General features: G+C 39.9%; 1 protein-coding gene across 2 annotated transcripts; it reads left to right on the forward strand.

Moving 5' to 3' along the window:
* The first annotated feature begins 1,493 nt into the window (after positions 1–1,493).
* gc2 (guanylyl cyclase 2) lies at positions 1,494–26,749 on the forward strand. 2 transcript variants are annotated; one of them, XM_061709686.1, is made up of 25 exons: positions 1,495–1,726; positions 3,168–3,671; positions 8,014–8,142; positions 8,267–8,446; positions 8,631–8,748; positions 8,886–9,187; positions 9,264–9,395; positions 10,739–10,842; positions 11,175–11,293; positions 11,702–11,786; positions 11,946–12,042; positions 12,168–12,281; positions 14,841–14,921; positions 15,517–15,693; positions 15,855–16,011; positions 16,099–16,248; positions 17,634–17,782; positions 17,906–18,069; positions 19,253–19,445; positions 19,523–19,697; positions 19,789–19,887; positions 21,385–21,479; positions 21,572–21,657; positions 24,486–24,574; positions 26,141–26,276. In XM_061709686.1, exons 2-24 carry the CDS (start codon positions 3,234–3,236, stop codon positions 24,571–24,573), a joined length of 3,432 nt encoding a protein of 1,143 aa, XP_061565670.1. In that variant the 5' UTR covers positions 1,495–1,726; positions 3,168–3,233; the 3' UTR covers position 24,574; positions 26,141–26,276. The 2 variants fall into 2 exon arrangements, with proteins under 2 accessions (XP_061565669.1, XP_061565670.1); XM_061709685.1 differs by lacking the exon at positions 24,486–24,574 and having other exon boundaries at positions 1,494–1,726; positions 26,141–26,749.
* Positions 26,750–26,861: the final 112 nt, after the last annotated feature.

Below are 26,861 nucleotides of genomic sequence, written 5' to 3' on the forward strand. Positions count from 1 at the left end.
AAAAAGCTTCCAAAGGCTGTTAAAGTGTGTGTGTTTACATCTGCGTACATAGTCAGAGGCTTCAACTGGCAGGTCAGAACCTCTCATCTGGACGGATGTGTCCTGGTTTGGTTTAGAGGGGTTTTACTTTATCATGCAAAAAGTTGGAAAAGCTCCCTTTGGCATCTTGTTTTGTAACACAAAGCACAGAGCTGCAAAAATATCCAATACAAAAAGAGAGAGAAAACAAATAAGGAGCTCGGCCTTGATCATGCGTTATCCTTGATTCGATTTCATCATTTAGGAATCATTTTTAACTCAAGTTCCAAACAAGAGTGTGATCCTGGCAAAGGTACGCTGAGGTGAGGCAGGTAATCAAGCCGACAGGCCCAGAAAAAGTCCTGAACACGGACGTTGGCCCTTGAGGACAGATGGAGCCACGTTGCACAATAACATTTCACCAGCACTATAACACGGAGAAGTGGAAATCAGTTAGAAAATTCAAATCAAATCAAATTTAAAAAAAAAAAACATACAAATCTCTACCAAAGCCATTCATCGCCCCATTTGGACTGAAGTTGTATCAGTTGTACTGGGCCATTGAAACAGCAGGTCGCTGCTCCTGTGTTGTGCTGCCCTCCAGAGGAGCTCTGCACTATGGGCCGAAATTACATTTTAATGTAGAGGAACAGACGCAAACACATGAATAAAGGACTAAAGGACACTATATTTGAAAATAAAATAAACACTTGATTTAATTTCACAAGGCAGCTTATAATGAATGTTAACATTTTAAAAAGACAAATATTCCAGATAACAAAATATTATCTGGAATGTTGCACTAAATTAACATTAAAACATTGAAAAATACAGTTGAGCTCAAAACATACCGGTAAGCCAAAGCTGTTTAAGTGCTTGTCGTTACTACGCGACGGCAGTGTACATGGCTCAACAATCAAACTCCAAAAAGCTCATCAGAGGGAGGAAAACCTTATCTTTGAGATGAAGCAGCGTTTTGAAATCAAACCGCGACCATCTCTACCAACTGGATCATAGTTACACCAAGTGTGAAGTGAGGCATAGACCTCAGAAACACTTTTAACTATCTTGGGATTTCTTAACGTTAAACTTTAGTTTCAGGGTTGAGGTTAATGCTATTAATTTTATTTGAGGCTAATGTCTGTCTGGTGGCTGAAGCAGCTCTTTCTAAAAGCATCTCTAACATTGCAAATAAAACATAATCTTAACTGACATCATTCTTTGCTCCCGGTGAGGCAAACTCCACTTACAGAAGACATAAATAAGGTAAAATTGTTGCCAGTTACCGCTAAACACAGACTGTATTTTCATGCATTAGGCGTACATGAAAGTACAGTCTTCTAAGATAAATGATAACAATAATGAGCATCACTTTCACTTCCCCTTCTCACTTGCAGAAGCTTACATACAGAACGATCCTGATTGGATTTGATATAATCCGACAGGTCAGGTCACACACTTGGAGCAGATCGTCTCATAGACACAAGTACCAGAGCTGCAAAGCCTCCACACGCTTGCATGCATGATGCTTATGATGTAGCGACACTATTTGGCTTGAAATGGTGAGGATGTACCTGCATGGCACCTTGTTAGGACGTCTCGGATGTTTCAAACAAGAGAAGCAATGCAACCTGCCTTAAATGTGCTGCTTCGGGTCGGGAGATTTGCCTTGAAGAGACCAAACACCTGCTCATCTCATAAATGCGGGGTAGGAAACCTCCAATGTTATTAAATCAGAATGTGAGAAGAGTGTGAACACATGTTCAAAAAAGCAAGTTTAACTTTATAGGCGGTTCAGTTCGGATGGAAGGTGAAACAACGATTAAAACTGCTCTCAGACATCGTCTTTTAAATATATATACAAAATGTATTAGGATATGATCATAAAATGGCTTACTTCATATGTTTCTGAAATAAATGCAGCACGTTTTGAGGAAACATCAATATCTTATAATGTCATTAAATGGTCTCAGAGTTATTTTTCTTTCGTATAACCTTGGAGAGATATTGATACGAGGGATTATTGTTCATGCAACTATGAGACGGGCACACACGTAATCCTGTCGAGGCCAAATGAGATGTAGTTTCATTTCAAAGTAGTTTCATTGTCTGATATCCCATAGATGTTGGATTATAGAGGAAGAAGTGAGTTACTTTAACATAACGTGACTCGTAGAAACTGCATCAGACTGACATGCATGCAGTCTTTACACATCTCCAACTGATAACGTGGAAATTGTCGAAAACCAAACCAAACAGGTGTTTCAGCAGCTACCTTGAGCTGCTACATAACTAAAGATTTGTTTGGATGTAATAAGACTAGAAACTATCACTAAAGGGCAACATTCCTCAGTAATGGCCTTCCTGTGACAACTTTTTCTAGAATGTCCTCTAAAATGCAGTACAGACCAAAGGTTTGGACACACTTCCCCATTTGTTTGAATGAGAAAGTGTGTCCAAACTTTTGGTCTATACTGTATATAAAGAAAAAAAAAAAGAAAAAAAAAAAAAAAATATATATATATATATATATATATATATATATATATATAAAAAAAAAATATATATATATATATATATATATATATAAAAAAAATAAAATAAATATATATATATATATATATATATATATATATGTATATATATATATATATATATATATATATATATATATATATATATATATATTTTTTTTTTTTACAACTATATTGTATAGTTTCCATATCGCTATTATTTAGTTGGAGACTAAAAACAGTGTTTAATTTAGTTGCATCAGTCGTCTATTTAACTGACTTAAAAATAAAGTATAACAAGAACTTGAAATGATGCTCCTAACTGATCAACGTTAAAGCAAAGCTTTGATTTTGTCTTAACTCACCCCTCTAACTGTTGAAAATAAAGTTTCAAATGACACCATGATGTTATAATAGTTCCTCTAAATCAAAAATGAATCAGATGATTCAACTGTAAAATGGCAAAAATTTGTATTTGACTCATTTTTACATTTATTTTATGACTAGATTTTAGATTTTTTGACGGTTTGTTCCCTGAAACAGACTGAACCTGTGTAAGTGACTGTACTGTCTGTTAAAGTGTACAAAACCCCTTCATCAGTCGAAGCTTGGCCTCACTTCAGCTCTTCTTTGCAGAGGTGCAACACCTTCACACCTTCTTCATCCACCCTCCACTGAGTTGACGAGGCGGTGAATCTTGAGATGCCTCACCAGCGCCGTGCCTTCATCTCCTCACTTCAGACACGGGAGCAGACACCGAACACATCCCCTGATGTTCATGTGACCTTCCCTCATCACGCTGCTCCTGCCTCAACTCCAGTTCCCCGGCAGCCACCTGCATCAGTTTCCTCTCCCTCTCAGTGCTCCTCTTGTTCGTCTCCTTCTTCTTCACCCCTCTCCCTACAGTTTTCCCGCCCCTCCTCACATGGCCTCCTCAGGGTCGTCCTCCTGGCCTCCCTGTGTTTACTGCCGTGTGCAGTACAGGCGGCCGGGTTTCGGGTCGGGGTGGTGGGACCTTGGCAATGTGACCCTTTCTTTGCCAAGGCCCTTCCTAACGTGGCGGCACAGCTTGCCGTCAATCGCATCAACAAAGACCCCTCGCTGTCCTACGCCGTGACGTTTGACCATGCCGTGCTCCAGGTACAACACAAATGACCTGATTTTCACCTGCATGACTAGGGTTGCCACCTTTCAGAAATAGAAATAAGGGACGCCCTGATTTCAGCAGCGCAGGAGCCAAAAAAAAAAGCCCTAAAACTTCTAAACTGAATAAAAATGTGTTTATTTTATATGAAAAACAAAATGCTTTGATTTAAAGTTTAAAATGCTTTAATAGCATTGAACTTTCATGACTGTAGAGACAGACAACCATACTAGCAACTGAAATAGCCTCCTATGCGACGTATGTCAGCCCAGATGTATAATATACATACAGGTGAAGAATATGGTGTAAAAGTTAATTTATTTCAATAATTCAACTAGAATATGGTGTAAAAGTTAATTTATTTCAATAATTCAACTAGAATATGGTGTAAAATTTAATTTATTTCAATAATTCAACTAGAATATGGTGTAAAAGTTAATTTATTTCAATAATTCAACTAGAATATGGTGTAAAAGTTAATTTATTTCAATAATTCAACTAGAATATGTTGTAAAAGTTAATTTATTTCAATAATTCAACTAGAATATGCTGTAAAAGTTAATTTATTTCAATAATTCAACTAGAATATGGTGTAAAAGTTAATTTATTTCAATAATTCAACTAGAATATGGTGTAAAAGTTAATTTATTTCAATAATTCAACTAGAATATGGTGTAAAAGTTAATTTATTTCAGTAATTCAACTAGAATATGGTGTAAAACTTAATTTATTTCAATAATTCAACTAGAATATGGTGTAAAAGTTAATTTATTTCAATAATTCAACTAGAATATGGTGTAAAAGTTAACTTATTTCAATAGTTCAACTAGAATATGGCGTAAAAGTTAATTTATTTCAATAATTCAACTAGAATATGGTGTAAAAGTTAACTTATTTCAATAATTCAACTAGAATATGGTGTAAAAGTTAATTTATTTCAATAATTCAACTAAAATATGGTGTAAAAGTTAATTTATTTCAATAATTCAACTAGAATATGGTGTAAAAGTTAATTTATTTCAATAATTCAACTAGAATATGGTGTAAAAGTTAATCTATTTCAATAATTCAACTAGAATATGGTGTAAAAGTTAATTTATTTCAATAATTCAACTAGAATATGGTGTAAAAGTGAACTTATTTCAATAATTCAACTAGAATATGGTGTAAAAGTTAATTTATTTCAATAATTCAACTAGAATATGGTGTAAAAGTTAATTTATTTCAATAATTCAACTAGAATATGGTGTAAAAGTTAATTTATTTCAATAATTCAACTAGAATATGGTGTAAAAGTTAATTTATTTCAATAATTCAACTAGAATATGGTCCCATATTAGTTCAATACGGGGCACAACATTTTTTTCTCAAATAAAGGACAATTTCGTATTTTACGGGACGGGTGGCAACCCTATGCATGACTATTAAGCGAACGATGTGAAGCAGTTAGTGATGTCTACGAATCATAACTGTGTTACAATATGCTTTACAAAGACTTACTTTCCTTAGGAGAAGGTGTATGAGATCTTACCAGTATTTATCCAAATTCCCATCTTGCTACGCTGTAACCAGGCGCCAACATTCCAGCTTCAGAGCCGAAGGTCTGTTTTCCCGTTTTGGTGCTAAACGCCACTCAAACGGTATCTTAAATGGGAGCGACCTTGGCGAATGTTTGCTGGCAGCTCCACGGCTCATCTGGCGTGGATCAGCTGAAATTATCGGCAGTGGCTCCGGGCTGGAGCCACTGCCGAGCCACTGATGATTTCAAGACCATTCCAAGCAGAAGTCTGCTGGGACCCGCAGTCAATCAGCCCGCTAAACCAGTAGTGGCAGGCGTCATCGTTTTAGCAGCACTTGTTCTGGATGATATTTCGGCAGCAGCACTTGAAATGAGGACATTTGGCCAGATTTATGTGTAACTGTATGAAATAGTGCAATAATAATGTCAAATTAAAGCTGCAAGCAGCGATGAACGGGCCCTCGCACTCACGGCCACCGCCCCCCATAAGCATATCAGAAGAGACACCACCCACAACTTCCTATGTCAAACCATTCAAAAGTTATAGCAGAAAAAAGGGACAACCAATCAGAAGAAGGGGCGGGGCTAATTCAGGCCAATGAAGGTCAAGGACTCCATACAGAATCTTATGACACCACCCACGACTCTCTATGCCAAACCATTCCAAAGTTATAGCAGAAAATCGGGACAACCAATCAGAAGAAGGGGCGGGGCTAATTAAGGCCGACGAAGCTTAAGGACTCATTACAGAGTCCCATGACACCACCCACGACTTCCTATGTCAAACCATTCAATAGTTATGGCAGATAAAAGTATTCTAGGGGGCGCTGTTGAGCCGTTAGGCCACGCCCATTAATGCAAACCATGAAATATAAAATTTATCGCCAAGTCTGGCTTGCATGCAAAATTTGGTGACTTTTGGAGAACTATCAAATATGGACCAATCAAATGAAGGGGGGGCGCGCCTTTTGGCGTCTAGCGTCGCCACGGTAACACTTTTGAAAGATAAAAGTAATGCGTGGTGTCGCAGGATGTAGACGCACATTTTTATGTATAACACACCTGGGTGCACGTTACGGTTCGGGCTGAATTAACTGCCGAAGGAATGGCATAAATTTCGCCAAAATGACACAATTTATTCAAAATGGCCGACTTCCTGTTCGGTTTCGGCCATGGCGCCAGGAGACTTTTCTTTTAGTTGTGACATGATACAGGTGTGTAGCGATTTTCGTGCATGTACGTCAAACCGTATTGTAGGGCTTGAGGCACAAAGTTTTCCGGGGGGCGCTGTTGAGCCATTTTACCACGCCCATTAATGCAAACCATGAAAGATCAAATTTATCGCCAGGCCTGGCTTGCATGCCAAATTTTGTGCCTTTTGGGGAACTATCAAATATGGACCAATCAGATGAAGGGGGGGTCCGCTTGTTGGCGTCTAGCGTCGCCACAGTAACACTTTTGAAAGAGAAAAGTAATGCGTGTAGTCGCAGGATGGAGACGCACATTTTGATGTATAACACATCTGGGTTCACGATACGGTTCGGGCTGAATTAACTCTCGAAGGAATGGCATATATTGCTCCAAAATTACGCAATTAATTCAGAATGTTCAAAATGGCCGACTTCCTGTTCGGTTTCGGCCATGGCGCCAAGAGACTTTTCTTTTAGTTGCGACATGATACAGGAGTGTACCAATTTTCGTTCATGTACGTCAAACCGTATTATGGGGCTTGAGGCGCAAAGTTTTTTCTGTCTGAACCAACCAGATGAAGGGTGGCCGCGCTTTTTGGCGTCTAGCGTCGCCACGGTAACGCTTTTGAAAGAGAAAAGTAATGCGTGTAGTCGCAGGATTGAGACGCACATTTTGATGTATAACACACTTGGGTGCACGTTACGGTTCGGGCTGAATTAACTTTCGAAGGAATGGCATAAATTTCGCCAAAATGACACAACTAATTCAAAATGGCCGACTTCCTGTTCGGTTTCGGGCATGACGCCAAGAGACTTTTCTTTCAGTTGCGCCATGATACAGGTGTGTACCGATTTTCGTGCGTGTACGACATACCGCATTCTGGGGCTTGAGGCACAAAGTTTTCAAGGGGGCGCTGTTGAGCCATTTTGCCACGCCCATTAATGCAAACCATTAAATATCAAATTTTTCGCCAGGCCTGACTTGCATGCAAAATTTGGTGACTTTTTGGGCACGTTTAGGGGGGCAAAAAGGCACTCCTTTCGTCAGAAGAAAAAAGAAAGAAAGAAAAAAAATTCCTACAGATACAATAGGGCCTTCGCACTGAAGGTGCTCGGGCCCTAATAACATCAATTTAAATCAAAGGGAGCTATGCCAGCCAGGTTGAAATAGCTGAATATGGCATTTAAAAAATGGGTGCATTTAAGGCCTACCTGCTTATTTGCAACATGGCTCCACACAGCAAGTAAAAAGAGGTTTCAAAACCACTCTTAAAAATGTTTAACATCCCTAGGTTTGTCCAGTTCCTCGTATACACCATGGCCGTACATGCCAGGCGGGCAGCACAAAGCCGCAACATAGATTTTAAAAGAGGCTCCACCCACTGAAGAGGCCTGCGATGTGTGTGTGTGTGTGTGTGTAGAGACCCTTATGAATTTTAAATAATTGAAGATGAGGTCTCCAGTGAACTCAAACGGTAGTGGTTAAAGTCTGCACTGCAGCTAACTGGGCTCAAACCTCACTCTCGCCCATTTCCTGTCTGTTTATCTCTCCTAACATGAATTTTTGTATTTTTGATTGATGGATTTATGGGGGATTGACTGAGTGACTGGATGAATATCTGTCCTCAGGAGCCTTGTGAGACATCCAGGGCGCTGGAGGCATTCGTGGGTTTCCGGACCAAGGCCTCTGGGTACATTGGACCGGCCAACCCCGGCTACTGTGATGCTGCTTCGATGTTGAGTAAAGGCTGGAACAAAGTAAGTCGGGATATTATCAGAATGTCGTATATGGGGATTTTAGATATTAGAACTAAGCTCCAATTGTTTTGTTTTTTAGGAAGAATAAGTACACATATTTTCTCTTCTACTTTTCTCTTCTAAGGCATTGTTTCCTTGGGCTTGTGTTGGCTATGAGCTGGACGACATCCGGAGCCATCCGACCTTTGCCCGATCCATGGCGAGGCCCACATCGGTGCTGCACAGTGTCATGAGCTACTTCAGATGGGCTCACATTGGCATCATCTCTTCCTCAGAAGACATCTGGACGGATACAGCAACTAAGGTTTGATTCAGTTTCATTTTTCTATTTTATGTTGCAAAAACAGGCAGGTTTGGTTGTTGCCTTTTAGCAAAACTGTGAAACCAAACTGCTTGCAGTCTTTTGCTAATACATTTAAAACATTTTTTTTCTCCCTCAAAACATGATGATTCCCTCTTGGTCATGTTTTTTTTTAAATCTCGTCTAGGTGGCTGACTCATTGAGGAGCCATGGTATGTCGGTCAGGCTGGTCAGTTTTATGGAAAACACGCCTCACGGGATTAGACGAACTCTGGCCAAGGTCCGCAAGATGACAGAAATACGAGGTAGAATGCATTTACCTCAATGATCTTACTGTTTATGTGAATCATCAAGTTTTATCCATAATTATCTTGATATATTCATGGAGGACGTTTGATATAATGTGCAGTACGATTAAAAACGTTGACATGTCCCATCCCAGTTGTGATCCTCTGCATGCACTCGGCGTTGATCGGTGGCTCGACGCAGAAGCTCCTCTTGGAAACAGCCTACGACATGCAGATGATCGACGGCTCCCTGGTGTTTGTGCCCTATGACACCCTGCTCTACAGCCTCCCCTACCGCAATGTGACCTACCCAGCTCTGAAGAGCAGAAGCAAACTGCTGCGGGCCTATGACGCCGTGTTGACCATCACCATTGACTCGCCCAAGGTGTCCTTCTACGAGGCCTACAGAGAGGCCATGGAGAGGGGGGAAGTGGCGAGCACTCTGCAACCCCAGCAGGTAAAGTATTGATGTCTGTGTGTTTGGTTCTCATAAGCAAGGGAGCTGACGCCAGCGTTTTCATGTGTCTTTGCAGGTGTCTCCACTGTTTGGAACCATCTACAACTCGGTTCTTTTCATGGCTCATGCTGTGCATCGTGTTCGGGAGTCTAGAGCATGGATGTCTGGAGGAAACCTGGCGCAGCATACGCGTAACCTTGACTTTGAGGTAAAGAGAGGACTTTCAAATAAGTCAGGCCAAAAGCTAAGGGGCAGGGGCGCCTCCAAAAATGTTTCATAGGGGGGGCCAGATGGGGCCACTTAAATTCTTGGGGTGGACACCAAAACTAAAAGCCGTCATTACAGGATTGTATTATACTGTTGTAGTATAAGGGCTCAGAAATACTTAAAAAAACGCCTACTGATATACTTGGGTTTATTACGGAAGAGTATTAGGGCCATGCAAGAGAAAAAATATTTGAGAGGGGAAGATTTTTTTTTATTGTGCACTTCGAGAAAAAAGTCGAAATGTCGAGAAAAAAGTCGAAATGTTGAGATTAATGTTGAAATACAATTTTGTGAATAAAGTTGAAATTTCGAGAATAAAGTTGAAATACATTTCATCTTTTTTCTCGAAATTCTACTTCAACATAAATATCTACATTTCGACTTTTTCCTTGACATTTTGACTTTTTTCTCGACATTTCGACTTTTTTCTCGAAGTGCATACTGAAAAAAAAATTTTCTTCCTCTAAAATATTATTTTTATTTTTCTCCTGCCTGGCCCTAATACTCTTCCGTAGGGGTGGCCAGTGGGGAGGGCAGCAAATTTGTAGGGGGGGCCGTGGCCACCCTTGGCCACCCCCTGGTGACGCCACTGCTAAGGGGGAAAAACCCTCCAAAACCCCAGAATCTTTACACCAGTGCTTTGTGAGAGTAACCTGAATTCATGGTGAAATGTCTAATATCTTCAGTGACTCACACAAATTATTTAACATTGTCACAAAAAAGGTTCAAAAAATGTACAGATATTTTCCGGACCCCCATGATCATTGGGAGGTTCAAACCTACCCCATCTGTCAATGGGCAAGTGGTAGGGTTCGGCCTGGACAGGTCACCAAAAGCCCTGCCCGCCATGCTTGCTTGCCCTAACAAGAACTTTCTTGACAAAGTTCCCTTTTTTACATCTCAGTAAGGGATGAAGTTGATGCTCAACATCTGCATATCCTCTTGCTACTATATCAGGATATTAAGGCCCAAAGTCTTAGAACATGACACCTTACACACTTGATACTGCTGGTTGGGCTAAAAAGCCTTTAAACAAAGAGGCGAGTGGCTGGTCCATCATAGACCATAAACTTCCATAAAACACAGCACAGGCTTAATTCACTTCCTATTTAACTCTCTACCTCACTCTTACATGTAAATGTTCAAAGTGAGGAGTTAAAATGCAGTGCTACATTCCTAAATACTCCTCCCCTCACACTCTTTCTTCTCATTAATGTTTTCTGACATGATAAATCTAATACAGAAAAGTGGTGCAGATACAAACGCCTGTCTTTTACTTTGTAGGGCTTCAGCCACCAAGTCAAAACCAGCAGCTCTGGAGCAACCCAGCTCGACTACCTGGTACTCGACACAGATGGATATTCCTCGGTTCTGATGCCAACATACAGGCATGTATGGGTTGGGGTTCAGTGTTTAGTCCTTAATCATTTTACATAAGCTTGAAGTTAAAGTTTTTAAACTCGTTGACCCACTCACAGTTTAGTCAGTTAACTGCTGGCAAAAGATTTAAAACCCTAATTAAAACAAATGCTACTATGTAACTGCAAAACAGATGGTATATCTCATTCATGAGAAAATGTTAAAACATCTGCAGAATATGCAGCATTGCAGTATTCCTTCTGAAAACTGTTTTTTCACCAGCTTATACCTGCTGATCAGATTTCACTGAGGAGGATATCAGTCAAGCTCTCATGCTCAACCTCTAACTGTTTAACAACAGGGTTGACATGGATGTTGGTATGGTTCGCTTCTTGGGCAAGGACATCCACTTCCCACGAGGCTACGGACCTAGAAGGGACTCTGCCTGCTGGTTTACTCCCGGGGTCCTCTGTTCAGGGGGTGAGCACCAGCACACGTGATCCATGTACTCTGGATATTTGGGGTTTTGCAATAAGACCTTAACCAATAGCAAAGGCAAATGTTTTGTTGTTCTTATTTATTATCTGTAAGGTTTGTATTTATCTTTAGTCTTCTGATTTATGACCCTGTTAATTTTTCTTTATCTAACCCACATGCTTTAAAAAACAAATATCTTTATATACTTTTGTGCAGAAATGTATTGTTTGTCTATTTTTCATGTTTATTTACATGTCTATCTCTGCATATCTTAATATATTTTGATAACTTTAAATAAATAAGTCTTATCTTATCTTATCTTATCTTATCTCATCTTATCTCATTTTACTATATGCAATCATTACAGTTTTTTCATGACATTCAACACTGAGGTATTCTCTTCTGTTCCAGGTGTGGATCTGTTTGTGACCTTCAGCATGTTCGTTGGTTCGATCGCAGCCTCCATTTTTGCCGTGGCTTTCTTGTACTGCGCCAGGTACAAAATCCCTGTGACACGTCAAACCATGTTATTGATCTGGGAAGGCGTGGAAAACTAAAACCTTTTTCAGACAAAAAGTTGATAAACTTTTTGCACCTCAGTTTTCTTTTGTTGTTTTCTTTTTTTTTTTAATCTTCATCACCCTTTTTTGCCTAGACGACGCATCAATCAAATTCGACTGGTCAGAGGTCCCAACAAGATCCTGCTGACTCTTGCAGATGTGACGTTCATTAACCCGTCGCTGAGCAACAAGGTCAGCCTCTATCCGTCATATGTTCTATGAAGGACAGCTTGTTCAATTATGATGCACTTGTTTCACTAAAATATATCCACTGATATCTGAGTTATTAAAATTTTGAAACACTCTGTTCTCTACAGAAGCTGAGTATGGACGACAGTGGAGGGCGGAGCACGTCTGAACGTAGCCTCGCCACACCAGTCTCCTCCCTGCCCCCGGCCACCTATGAAAACTCCAACGTTGTCATTTTTGAGGTCCAACATTCGTATTTTTAATACAAAAAAAAAACATTCCCTGTCCATTTCAAATAACAAATGAAACATTCCTGCAGAGAAATCTTATAAAATCTGTTATAAAAAGGGTAAGACGTGAAACAAATTCTCTAATGGCTGATCACAGATGTGTTCAAGAATTAACTGTCTAAAAGTGGCTACCTGCACATGCACGTTAGCATCTGACACATCTTCTTACAAAGGAACAGGTTAAATCTGAGTAATCATACACCTCATCTAGAATATTGTGTTCCTCATTTTATAGTCGGTCTTATTTCAGCAGTTGCCCAGTTTATCATTTTCTGTTGCCAGTGTGTGTCACATTATTGATGCAGAAGGGGTCACAACTTTCAGTGTTTTTACTGTTAAATTCGAGCAACGTTCAATATAAGACAGGGATGGAAGACTCGGGGCTCCTTCATACGTGCAACTCTGCAGACCCCACAGTAGAAGTTCTTGCTTCACATTGCACCGGTGGAACCGCTGCAGATCAGTGTCTATCAGTGCAGAAAGCGCTATCAAGTCAATGATTTCTCCCAATGGTCAGAGCAAACTGCTGTAGTATAGCACAGTGATTCTTAACCATAGGGCCGCGGCCCACACTTGGGCCGCGAGCGCCATCTAGTGGGCCGCCAAAAAAAATTAAGTTTTGTACATGTGGGCCGCGAGGGCCGCGGGACTGCATAGCAACTCCCAACCAAATGAGGAGAAGAAGACACTCAGCTAGCTGTACGTGTAATAGTAAGAGAAATGGTGTGTATTTACAGAGAAAATCCTTCATTTTGCACAGAGTAGGTTTAGATCCGCCAGGATCAGGGATCGATTACTTGGGTCTGCGCCCAGAGCGAGCGAGCACGGCGTGCTCATTTATCCCGGCGCGTCCCCGCGGCCGGGGAGGTCTGCTGAGGCTGCCGCTCGGGTGGTGGGCTCCGTCGTTACTGCTGAAGGATGGTAGATGTAGATGCGTGGGCTGTCGTGTCTGCTGGACTGGACTGTTCGGGCTTTCGAAAAAGCATCGGAAAGTTACTGCTGCAGCGCGACCAGAGAGCTGCGGTGCGGGCTGTGCCCGTCGCAGCTGATCAGGCTCGGATGAACCCGACACACTGAGTCCTGACAACTTATTAATGTAAATAACTTAAAGTAAAATCAAACTAAGTTTTGTCCTCGCTGTATTTTTAAATATGCAACCCGGAATGGACAAATTCATCCTGTTCAGTCTTCCCACTGGGACAAAACCAGTGTCTCATACGTTCAGAGACCGTGGCGTTCAAAGTGCGAAAGTGAAACGCCACTGAAACAAAACACAAAGTTTTTCATCAAACATATCCACTCAAGTCTGAATTGAAGTCACAGAAAAATAAACTGACCATCTTAAAACATCCTGCCATGCATGTTTGGGTCCAGATACAGCTGTGAAGCAGCTTTCTCCACAATGAACATAATTAAAACTAAATATCGTATGCATATGAGAACCTGACACCATCCAGCCCAGATTTAAAGTCCTGACAGGAGAAGTTAGAGCTCAGTTCTCTCACTGAACAACAGAAAGTGGAGGCATAAGATTATAAGAGGAAGAAAAACTGCAAAACTGTTAAATTGTTAAGATGTGTTTATATTAATTTAGTATAAAAATGTGTTGAGACAATTAACAAAGAAAAGGGGAAATTCAAACTGCTGGTAGAGAAATAAAATAAGATAGCATTTGAAAAATAAAATAAAATCTACTTTATTTTTAAGAGAAAAAAATATGTTTAATTCAAGCATGTTAATTGGCAAATATGTACTTTTTTTAATATAACAGTCAGATGCAGATGTTGATACAACTATGAGGCTACTTGAATATATACACACACACACACATATATATATATATATATATATATATATATATATATATATATAAGTTTTAGTTGAATACCCCTGCTATACAGTGTTAATATTTAATGGGCCCCGGGCCACTCTGTACTGAAAAAATTGGGCCCCAAGGTCAGAAAGGTTAAGAACCCCTGGTATAGCATGTATATGCCACTAAAACTTCCCGCCACTAAAGTTCTGCCACCACTAAAACAGTCACAACTAATTTGACATAATAAACAAGCATGCCTTTCTTAAAACTAGAAAAATAGTCTGAAAACAATCTTCTTTGTTCTTGAAACAAGGCTTTTTAACTTTGTAAGAAATTCATTTTTGCAGTGTAGCTCTTATTTTGCGTGCATATTGCAGGAAATGATTACTGTCATGGTTCTTGGAGACATGTTTGTTTTTGATTTTGCGCAGAAAAAACGCCCAGAAACTTTGTAATTCTCTGGGATCACACCAACTGGGTCTTAAGTTACCACCAGGGAATCCCCCAGCTCTGTGTGGTTCTAGTAGTTATGTTAGAAATCATGAACCACTAAATGTCGTCTAAAATTCAATATTCCTTTCCAACATTTTCTTAGGCTAAATTGTTGCCCCTACTACATGACACAACATTTATTGAGTTCAAAAACTTGAGGAACTGTTTACATTTTTTAAATATTGGATGGTCTTCTCCACCAGGGGGACTGGGCGTGGCTGAAGAGACTCCCCAATGGGAAGTTTGGCAGGATCACCACCAAAACCAGCGACGTGTTTGAACTGGTATGTTGAGAGACAGGGAGAAGCATGTTTAGCTTAGGAGTATTATGTTTATGCTCATGCATGATGTCTAAATATATTAATAATATAGGAAACTGTATTTGACGGATCAAGCCTGACTGACATTGCAGACTTTGTTTTAGGACGATAATACTGCATCATATGTATATGAGACATTTGTTTATTAAAATATGCTGTTAAATGCTGTGGAGACAAAACAGAGACCAAAATAATGAAAACATAAATTAACAAGGGCAGCAGGCAAGTGGGAATAAAATGATTACTTCAGTATTTTAATCATATTACAACCTCATGATTTAATGTTGTGCTCAGTTTAGTTCATCATTAGGTCAGATCATTTTATTTTTTAACTGCAATTAAAAAAAAGGCAAACAGTGCCTGAAGTACAGCTGAAGATCTCTAAATATAACTGGCTCCCCTGGTTTTTAGCCATAATTATGTTATATGTTAATAATTTTAACTAACACACAAGACATGATCATACAGATAACTGTATGCATATGTTCTAATGGAAATATCTTGTGGATTTTAATATCAAAACCCTGCTTTCCTCTCTGTTGTTGCTGTATTTTTGCAGATGAAGGACATGCGCCATGAGAATGTCAACCCTTTCCTGGGCTTCTTCCATGACTGCGGCGTGTTTGCCATCGTGACCGAGTTCTGCTCCAGAGGCAGCCTGGAAGATCTGCTCCTGAACGACGACGTCAAACTGGACTGGATGTTCAAGTCATCTCTACTTTTGGATTTGATTAAGGTGAAAGACAGGGCAAGGAAAACTTGGAAGAACATGGCATCTAAAAGAAGAATGTGCATTAAATGACATACATGATTATGTAGTCTGGCCTTCTGGAAATTTCTCTCAAGTTGGATCTGCATGGGGAAACTGACCACAGATTATGATCTGTTTTTCTTCAGGGTATGAAGTACCTCCATCACCGCGGCGTGTGTCACACCCGTCTGAAGTCTCGTAACTGTGTTGTGGACGGGCGTTTTGTGCTCAAAATTACAGACTATGGATACAATGAGGTCCTGGAGTCTCAAAGGTTCCCCTACATTGAGCCACGTCCAGAAGGTGAGACTTGGCAAAGTCACGTTCCACCTCATTTAATGTCATCAGAGTTGTTACTGCAGGAGCAAACCAAAGCTATTCTTGTTCCAGAGCTGCTGTGGACAGCTCCTGAGCTCTTGAGAAACGGGTTCCCGGGGCTCCATGGGACTCCAACTGGGGATGTTTACAGCTTTGCCATCATCATGCAGGAGGTTGTGGTCCGAGGGCCTCCGTTCTGCATGTTGGACCTCTCTGACACAGGCAAGACAGGAGTGGCACAAACTCACCAACAAACTGTTCTTACATTTATGAATTAGTTCAAAGCTGCATGAGGATTTTTGCACAATCAGTAGGATACGGCTTACTTTTATTTGTTGTTAATGAGAGTAACTCAAGCTATTAAAGCTGTGACACCCTAAGTTAATGGTTGGCTATTAAGAACTTCAAAAGCTTCATTAAATGATTCCCATTGTTTGTGAATCCTGTAATGTGCATTACCAAAGATGATAACTCAACATCAGGTGTTTCAAAGACAGAGCACTGTTTGGCTGGTAAGCTTATTTTGCAATGCTTGAAGCTTGACTAGATCCATCAGTCCATCATCTATATCTCCCCCTTCCTATCACAGGGATCTGGTGGATCCAACCCAGCTCTCTTCTGGCAAAAGGCAGGGGTTCACCAGAAATAAGTTCCCAATCCAATACAGGGCTAATACAGTCCAATTCAGGGCCAATACAGTCCAATACAGGGCCAATACGGTCCAATACAGGGCCAATACGGTCCAATACAGGGCTAATACAGTCCAATACGGGGCCAATACGGTCCAATACAGGGCTAATACAGTCTAATACAGGGCCAATACGGTCTAATACAGGGCCAATACGGTCTAATACAGGGCCAATACGGTCCAATACAGGGCCAATACGGTCCAATACGGTCCAATACAGGGCCAATACGGTCCAATACAGGGCTAATACAGTCCAATACAGGGCCAATACGGTCCAATACAGGGCCAATACGGTCTAATACAGGGCCAATATGGTCTAATACAGGGCTAATACAGTCCAATACAGGGCCAATACGGTCCAATACAGGGCCAATATGGTCTAATACAGGGCTAATACAGTCCAATACAGGGCCAATACGGTCCAATACAGGGCCAATACGGTCCAATACAGGGCCAATACGGTCTAATACAGGGGCACCCTAAGTACATAAATATACATATAAAACCTTTACTATGAATAGCATTTATATTTTCACTGAAACTTTATTACACTTCCTCTCTGTCAGTTCAAATCTAAAATGTTCCAGTATATTGTTCAGAGATATTTGTACTTAAAAAAAAGAATCCCAATGAAATTATAGTACACTATATCCCCCTTTATGCATTGCAGAACAACTTTACCAAATGACCAAAAAATGATCCTCTTTGGTTGCAGTGAATTTCCATTTGTGCTAAATTTTCCTTTTAATGAAGAGTGATGGGGTTATTTTTGTGTCAGTCTTAATTATGGACGTAAGAATACGTGTGTGGAAATTAGACAGAGCGCCTCTTGGTCACATGCATGTTCATTAGGGCTTTGAGTATAAATCTGTTTTTCTTTGCATCAACACACAATAAATTATGTTTTTCTGTACTTAAGAAATAATAGAGAAGCTGCGTAAGCCCCCTCCTCTGTGCCGTCCAGTGGTCAGTCCAGACTACGCCCCGATGGAGTGTATCGCCCTGATGAAACAGTGCTGGAACGAACAGCCAGACAAGAGACCCCCATTTGAGGAGATTTTTGACCAGGTCTGTTCAAGCAAACACTAAACAGAGAACGGTCATCTCTATTTTGGCTGAATATATTTGAAACACTGTGTTTTTATGAATGATGGCATTTTCATGCTTATTGGTTTTTCCTTTTCCTTTTAGTTTAAGAACATCAACAAGGGGAAGAAGACCAACATCATAGACTCTATGCTGAGGATGCTCGAGCAGTACTCGTCTAACCTGGAGGAGCTGATCAGAGAGCGAACGGAAGAGCTGGAGATCGAGAAACAGAAGACGGAGAAGTTGCTAACCCAGATGCTTCCTCAGTGGGTTAATATAGGCACACTCATACACATTTACAAACGAATGAAAACACAAAATACAACAAGTCATATTATTTTCTGGCTATATGGTGGAGAATAAATGGTATCTTTAAATCTCAGGATACAATATGTGCATTTTAATGCATCTGCCAACCTATTATCAGAGGTGGACAGAGTACTCGACCCCAGTACTTGAGTAAGAGTACAAATACTACTGGTCAAAATTTACTCCGTTACAAGTAAAAGTAGCTCAGTCAAAATATTACTCGAGTAAGAGTAGAAAAGTACTTGCTTTTAAAGGTACTTAAGTATCCAAAAGTAAATGCTTTTAAATTTACTTTAAGTAAAAGTAAGAGTAAGAGTAAGAGTACATTTCTTATTTTCCACATCAGTAAATTACTATATTTTTTCTAAATTAATTTAAGGATCTTTTAACTCTTGTTTCTGAGAATTAACTCTTTGAAACCAGCTGCACTGATGTGCTGCTTTTAGAACCACAATGTTATATAAAACCTGCAGAAACACCAAAAACAAATCAAATGAATGGGATCATAAGAGGACAGCAGATGATGCAGAGTTTATTAACAATCATGAACTGAAACCAAATGAACCTGCACCATCCAACTAAGTCTGGATCCCCCTCAAAGACCACTGCTTTACAAAAAACTACATCTCTGCTTTCAATAACTTAATGTTGAAGTCACTTAACTTTACAGGAAGGACATGTACCAGTACAATATAGCAATATAGAGCATAACAAACTGTCTCCCCATTCAGCCATTCAGAGGCGTGACGTATTTCCGCTTTACGTACATCCCAGTGGAGAGCGTGCACTGTGATAGGTCTCCTCCTTTGACAAAAACAGCTTGTGTCCAATAGGATTTTAGGGAAGAAGAAAAAAGAGCAGACCTGAAAGTAACGAGTACTTTTCAGCCTTCCTAGAAATTTACTCGAGTAAAGTAAAAATATGTGTCTTGGAAATGTATTCAAGTAAGAGTAATAAGTACCAAAGAAATCTAATACTCAAGTAAAGTACAAATCCTGTGGATATGTACTTAAGTACAGTACTCAAGTAAATTTACTCCGTTACTGTCCACCACTGCCTATTATAGATTCATATATCGTGTATATGTCCATATTTAAGTTCCAATGAACGCTTCTACACACCTAAAACCTCTTTCCCCAGGTCTGTTGCAGAGGCTTTGATGGTGGGAGGATCAGTGGAACCCGAATATTTCGACAGCGTGTCGCTCTATTTCAGCGACATCGTCGGCTTCACCACCATCTCTGCCAACAGTGAACCCATTGATGTGGTCAACCTCCTCAACGACCTCTACACGCTTTTCGATGCCATCATAGGAAACCATGACGTCTACAAGGTGAAGTCCTATTAGGTCCTCAGGGGTTAAAGTCTCAGTGTCTCAGTGTTTCTCAGCCTCTCAATGATCTGCTCTAGGTGGAGACCATTGGCGATGCCTACATGGTGGCGTCAGGTATTCCCATACTTAACGGCAACCGTCATGCAGCGGAAGTAGCCAACATGTCTCTAGACATCTTGAGTGCTGTGGGAACATTCAAAATGAGACACATGCCTGACGTTCCCGTCAGGATACGCATAGGACTCCACACAGGTGAGGAAAGAGGGAACAACCAAACTGCTTTCTTGTATGAGGCATAATGATCCTCAAATTAATGTAATTATACATGTATGTTGTCCCTTAGGTCCATGTGTAGCAGGTGTGGTAGGTCTCACTATGCCGCGCTACTGTCTGTTTGGGGACACGGTGACCACCGCCTCTCGTATGGAGTCCGGTGGGATGCGTAAGTTACGAAATGTAGTAGGTCTTCATGGGTAAAATGAAAAGACCTTGATGGAGGATGAATTCACTGAAAAATGTCTTTTTTGTTACATTATATGATATATAAATCGCTAAATATGTGTATTTCTCATTGCAACTTCCTCTAGAACAGGGGTCGGCAACCCGCGGCTCTAGAGCTGCATGCGGCTCTTTAGCGCCGCCCTAGTGGCTCCTGGAGCTTTTTCAAAAATGTTTGACCTTTTTTTTTTCCTTTTTTCCTTTTATTCCTTCTTTTTTCCTTTTTTTCTTCTTTTTTCCTTTTTTCTCTTTTTTTCTTCCTTTTTCCTTTCCTTTTTAATCTTGACATTTCGACTTTTTTCTCAAAATTTTGACTTTTTTCTCGATATTTAGACTTTTTTCTCGACATTTCGATTTTTTTTACACAACTTTTTTCTCGAGATTGTACTTCAACATCTCGACATTTCGACTTTTTTCTCAACATTTCGAATTTCTTTCACAAAATTTCGACTTTTTTCTCGACATTTTGACTTTTTTCTCGACATTTCGACTTTTTTCTCAAGATTGTAATTCAACATTAATCTTGACATTTCGACTTTTTTCTTGAAGTGCATAATGAAAAAAATAATCTCCCCCCAGTTATAACTAATATAGAAACATGCAGCATGTGTTGCCTTCATTCTAAGGCTTATACAAGACTTTTCATTTTTTGCAGCTCCAGACATATTTGTTTTTTGTGTTTTTGGTCCAATATGGCTCTTTCAACATTTTGGGTTGCTGACCCCTGCTCTAGAAGAATCAATGCAGTTAAATGCATAGGATTCAGTTGATCATTTGTTTATCTGAATAAACTCATGTATTCGTGTGTAGAGCATTACATATTGTTAAAAGATCAAATCAAATCAAATCAAATCAAACTTTATTTATATAGCACTTTTCATACACTAGTAATGCAAAGTGCTTTACGTAATAAAATCAACATTTAATATAGAAAAACTCACACACTCATGGTAAAAACACACATCTGGTCATTTTCGAGCACATCCTCACATTAATACCCACACTGCACACATATACCCCCCTCCCTCCCCCACATAGACATTAAAACATAATCACAAACATCGTAAAAAAAAAACAAAGAAAAATATCATAAATAAATAAATACATGGATCTAGATTGCTGTACAATAAAAATACTGTTAACTTGTATGCTAAATGTACTTTTGGAGACTTTGGACACTAACAGAGTGCTGATAACATTTAATGATGTCATAGATGCAGTTTTGTTGTGTTTAAATCCCATTACACTGTAAAGTCACCACAGTTTTCTGATACACCACGGAGCATATGTTTCCTTATACAAATGTTAAAAAGAGTATTTTGTTCACTTATCTACTGAATTGTTAGCCTGATCATATGAAAAGCACTATAATAGCACATTTTTTCTACTATTTTCCACTACAATGTACCTGTTATAATCTTTTTTTCTATGTGGCCCACAGCCTACCGGATCCACGTCCATGAAAGTATGGAGAAAGTCCTGCGGGAACTAAATCTTGGCTACAAGCTGGAGTTGAGAGGGAGGACAGAAGTCAAAGTACCTAACCCTTCATTTGAACAAGGAAGATTATTTCATCAATGTCATAGGATGTAGAAAAAATACGGTCATTAAACACCTTCTCTCCACAGGGAAAAGGAATAGAGGAGACGTACTGGCTTGTAGGAAGAGATGGATTCACCAAACCTCTGCCTGTTCCTCCAGAACTCAAGTCCGGGTAGGAATAAATGTCCTTTTCATTCCTCCTGCTCTTGTCTTTCCCCTAATTTCTCCCTCTTCCTCATATGCTTCATCTCTTTCCACCTAATGTCTATGTTCTCTCCAACTTATCAGTCCTACACTGCTTTAAAATAACCTAAAAAATCAAAAATGAGCCACTCTTACACCAGTCCTCAGATGCAGCCATTGTAGACATTCCAGTATTGACTTCATTCAATATCTAAGTCATTCCTGTTATGTTGTTACCTTCCTCTTACTACACTGAGGAAGATTGACTGATGATCAACTGATCCATCAGGATACACTTACCTTCCACTTGACCGTTGTGCTGTTCAGTGTGGTTAAAACATAAATAAATATACTTGTCAGTTCTCACATTCTCTTCCCGAGACCATTTCATACATGTCACCCAATGTTTGCTCTTATTCACCAGTGGGTGTTCAGCCCAAACTATATGCTGTTTCAGTGATTTCATTGGCATTGATACGACATCATATGTAGCTTTTGAGCTAAAAACGCTTGATTAGATGGCTGAAATTAAATCCTCATGCCATATCCTTCTTAAATACATTCTTGATGACAGGATTTATTCGATGTCCTTTATTCCAAATTTCCAAAGGGTTTGTTTTTAGTTTTAGATATCAATGTCCTCTATGTATCTCTGTGAGCTAGTTTCATAATTGCTGATATGGGTTGTAGTGACATTGTGTCACTGATGGATGACTATTGGTGTTTTGGCCTCGTCACTTAGGTTTATTTTCCACATTCTGAACTGATGTCACAATCAAAACCACAAACAATATTATCACATTGCATTTTTCGTGTGCTTCCAACGTAAAATCTTAAAGAGAAGGGATAAAAGCTCATTATATGGATTCTTTCCTGTAAACCTTGTGCCAACCCAGAGTCTGAGTGAAAAGGCCAGATTTCATCTTCCCAGAAACCATCTGTGAACTTAGTTCCGTCTTTTCTTTAGACAGGTGGGAGAAAAAACCTTGATCAACGATATTTTTGATTGATATATCTTTTAAAAGTTGTGCGTACAAGCATGTGCAACTACTGTGATGGAGAAAGTGCATGAAAGATTTCAATGATAGTCAAGACAACCCAATATTGATTGAGTTTGATTGATTTGTAGGAATTGAGAAAGGTAACGCTGATGGCATGATCCTTCAACCTCACCTTCCTCGCTATGAAGCAAGTTTTTTGGCAGTACAAACCATTGTTGATGTTTATACGGCCAGTGTTGGTCAACCCACGTCTGTCCACATGGCCATGCTAGCCATACATGGACATTTTGTGGAAAAGAGGATCAATGTCTTTTTGTAGCTTTCTGTTTAGGGTTGGTCCAAAATACTTTGCCAGACTAAAGAGAATACTGTTAGAGTGTATTTTCCCAAAACATTAGCTGCAAGGTAAACATGCATGCAACCAGTAGATCACTTCATCTGTTCCCATTCATTTCCTAAGGAAACAAAAACACCTAAAGAGGAAATCTCTGGAAGGCCGAGCATTCAGGCAGCGTCTCAAAAAGTTGAGCTTGTTCTAACCTGCCAGTGAATCGAATCAAATCAAACTATTGTTCTTCTACATCACTGAATACGATAAATAACTTTAAGTGCATGTGTCTATGCACCTTTTGGAGAAACAGGTTTGGATATACAGTAGTTGAGACACAATCCATTAGTCAACTCCAACATTTGAACAGATAGTCAAAGCAATCTCATCAGGAAATTTTCATATAAAGCTGCAGTTGGGAACTTGGGAAAAATCCAGTACCTGGCTGGAAAATTTGAATGAATAGTACATTCATGCCCCTGTCAACCTCTCCATATGACCATAACTGTCTCCCTCCCCTCTGTGCATCAGAGCTGTAGGATGCAACCATGAGAAAGTTACGTTACCAGAAAACCAGAGGCATCGGGAATCCATAAATTGGTAATGGAGTAAATTGAGGGAAATAGGTTTTATATAACTAAATGCTATCTGGATGTACCGCTACATAACCTAACTTTTAATATTTACTTTGACTTAGCAAGTGTATTGTCCCGAAGCGTTTACATTGCGTGGACGGCGAGGGCCCGAGGGCTAGCCTGATAACTGCACACAGACCTGTTTTTTTGTTTACTTTACCAGAGGGAATTAACATATACCACACCATACCAACATATACAAATAACATCAAAAAAAAATTTCAATATATCAATGCAATCCAACTGAGCCTCTCAGTATAATAAAACAAACCTTAGCTTACAAGTAAACCAGAGAAGCAGAAGTTAGATGATTAACTGTCAGGAAGAAATACTGCCAATTCCACATCCAACTGAAAACCCTTCAAGTCCTGCAACTCCTTCCACCGCTGAAACACCACTCCAATGACCTGAGTTTTTTGCCTGGCCCGGCCAGTTTCTTTCTTTTTTACTTGCTTCTCTGCAACAGTTTTCTTCTGCTCACTTTGCTCACATGTGTAAGCAGTAAATGTCGAAGAAGAACTCGGCAACTGTGTCTGCGGTGTTTTGCCTGGCTGCAATTGCGATAAACCTCTTACAACTGCTTTACACTTAGTAAAGTGTTGGGGGGGGGGCAATTTCAGCAAATTTTACAAATTAAACTTATCAACTCCAACTTTAAACAGGCACTTTAGCAGCAGCTCCAACAAAGCTGAGGACTTCTGCAGTGGCTACACTGATTAATCTACCTGACGCTAACCTGTTCTTTGGAAAGAATCAAGCTATTGTAGGACTTTAGTGTGTGTGTGTGTGTGTGTGTGTGTGTGTGTGTGTGTGTGTGTGTGCTGTGATCATCCTGTTCACTTCGTCTCAACAGGCAAATGGCCCACGGGCTGCAGATGGCCGAGATAGCCCAGTACAAGAAACGGAAAGCTGAGGAACAACTTGCAAAGAAGAAAAACTGAGGTAATGTTATGCATTACTAAACAATGTATAACATTACTGGCTTGGTTGGCAACGTGACTCGTCCTTTGGCAAAGATAATTTGGGCACGAACTGTCAAGTTGCTACTGCAGTTTGTTTGCACTTGTTTGCACTTTGAACACAGCCAGGCCATAGTTTCGGAGGAAATCTTGGCCACAGTAAGACGTAGAGGGCGTTCAATTGAGATCTGGTACAATGGCTGTTTAAATGCAACACTCGTTCATTTTCAATTAAGACATTCACAAATTTCAGAGCAAATGTTTTTGGCCTGACTAACAGTTTCTAACTGCAAGCATTCAAAGGTTTTTGTTTTGATTTGGGTCGTATTGAGATTTAAGTCAATGCAAACAAAAGCAGCAACAGTAAAGACAGTTCAGGTGAGTTATGTTGGGGGGTATTATTACTCTTTTTTTGTCACTGACAAAACTCAGTTCTTCTACTTTACAAGTTTTTTAAAAGCAAAAGGTTCATGTCAGCTGCTCGCCACGTCGCTGCTGTCACTTGAAAACCTCTTTTCACCAGAATGCTTGAGCGAATCTTCAAATTCACCTTAAATATGTTTGTTCGTATTTAAAAATCTCTTCTGAAAAGTGTTTTATACTCAGTAAGAACAGAGAAATTAGTACTTGCTCCCTTTTCTCGCAGCTTGTCCTCGACACATAATCTGAACAGAACTTTTTCTCGTGTGGTGTCCGATAACAATCGCGAGATTTGAAGTGGGTTAGACTATGTGACGACTTCCCTGGAGTTTTCCTCCTGCTTTTCTCGTGAAGTACGAAATATCCTGGCCAGATCAAATGTTTCTCTTGTTCTTGTCACTTCTAGAAAACCAACAAATGTATTTGTAATAAAGTACGTGCAGGCCTTAACCCAGCTGAAATGAAAGTTCAAGCAAAACGAGCTTTTCGTTTGATAGCAGCGATGTGCTGACGCTGACTCCCCTGAGCAGAAATGTCAGTGTTTTTCAGACACTTTCTGCATTATAGATCTCTTATTGTCATGTTAAATTGCGACGTTATGGCCAAATGTTATATCTGACCCAAATAGCTTATAATAAAAAAAGAGACTAAATTATCACCCCCGTGTTATATTTGTTTATCCCGTAAATCTTGAATAAAAAGATATTTCACCAACGTGGCCAGTGCCTTTGCCATCTCTTGTCTTTATGGGGAAATATCCACACTTTTCCTCCTTCATCTCTTTGTCTGGATCTGTGTTTGACTGGTTGATGTGCAAATATCTCAGTTTAGCTTCATTTTAAGGGCTGTATCAAAATATATAGTAAAAACAGGGAAATTGGGTTTTAAACTTCCAGTTTTTGGGTCATCTGTTCAGAGTCTGTGTGTTTAGTGACTCAGATGTTGGCTCTTTAGATGCTAGTGACTCGGATTGTTGTTTTTTATTTTGCCTTTTTTTCTGATTAAGGGGGTAGCTCAGAGTTTTGGTAGATGATTAAGATGATGATGATTTGATAAGGGTTTAGATGATGATTTCTTCCATCATCCCTCTTTCTCCTGACTCCTCCTTTCCCCACTTTCTTCCACTCAGCACGCCACTGAACACATCAAGGGACTTGAAGCAGGTGTTTCACAAGGCGGTGAAGAAGATCGCTCACGTCCGCGTTGTGACTCAGCTCTACATGCACGAAGACGACGACAACGTCATGATGGCACACCACTGACCGGCTCGGCCCGAGGTGCTGGCTGAACGCACCTTTAAACAACGTTTCACAGGCAGCATCATGAAGCTTCCCTGCTGTTTCCATGTGAACTCTCTGCTCTCGAGCCTCCACTGATGGAGGAGGAGGAGGATAGTGAACGTGTTAGCTCAGATTAAGAGCAGTAACAGTGTATTAGCGTCTGCTGTGGCGCTATCTATAGAGGCCGACCAACGGTGACTCAGCAAAGCGGGGATCTGCAGAAACCGTCTGTCAGCAGCTGAGGAACGCAGCTAATCTCCCTCGTTCACTTCCTCTTCCTTTGCTCAGGTGTTTCTGGGAGGAAATGAATCTGGAAGAGGTTTTGTGGTGCTCATTCTCAATGCTAAAAAAAAATACCCCCCTTACAAGTCAGTGTTCATACTTAACCACTTATATTTGTATATTTGTATATAACTATATAGTAAATAGTGGAGAGGTGACTAGAAGTGAGCACACGGATCATTCATCTGTAATTTTCTCTGCAGACTGATTGATAGTAGTGAAATGGCTTGTTTGTCTTAATGCTGCTACACATCCCAAAGGGATTAAATGTATTATTATAGAGGATTA

The sequence above is a fragment of the Cololabis saira genome, chromosome 20 (assembly GCF_033807715.1).
Source record: "Cololabis saira isolate AMF1-May2022 chromosome 20, fColSai1.1, whole genome shotgun sequence".
Lineage (NCBI taxonomy): Eukaryota > Metazoa > Chordata > Actinopteri > Beloniformes > Belonidae > Cololabis > Cololabis saira.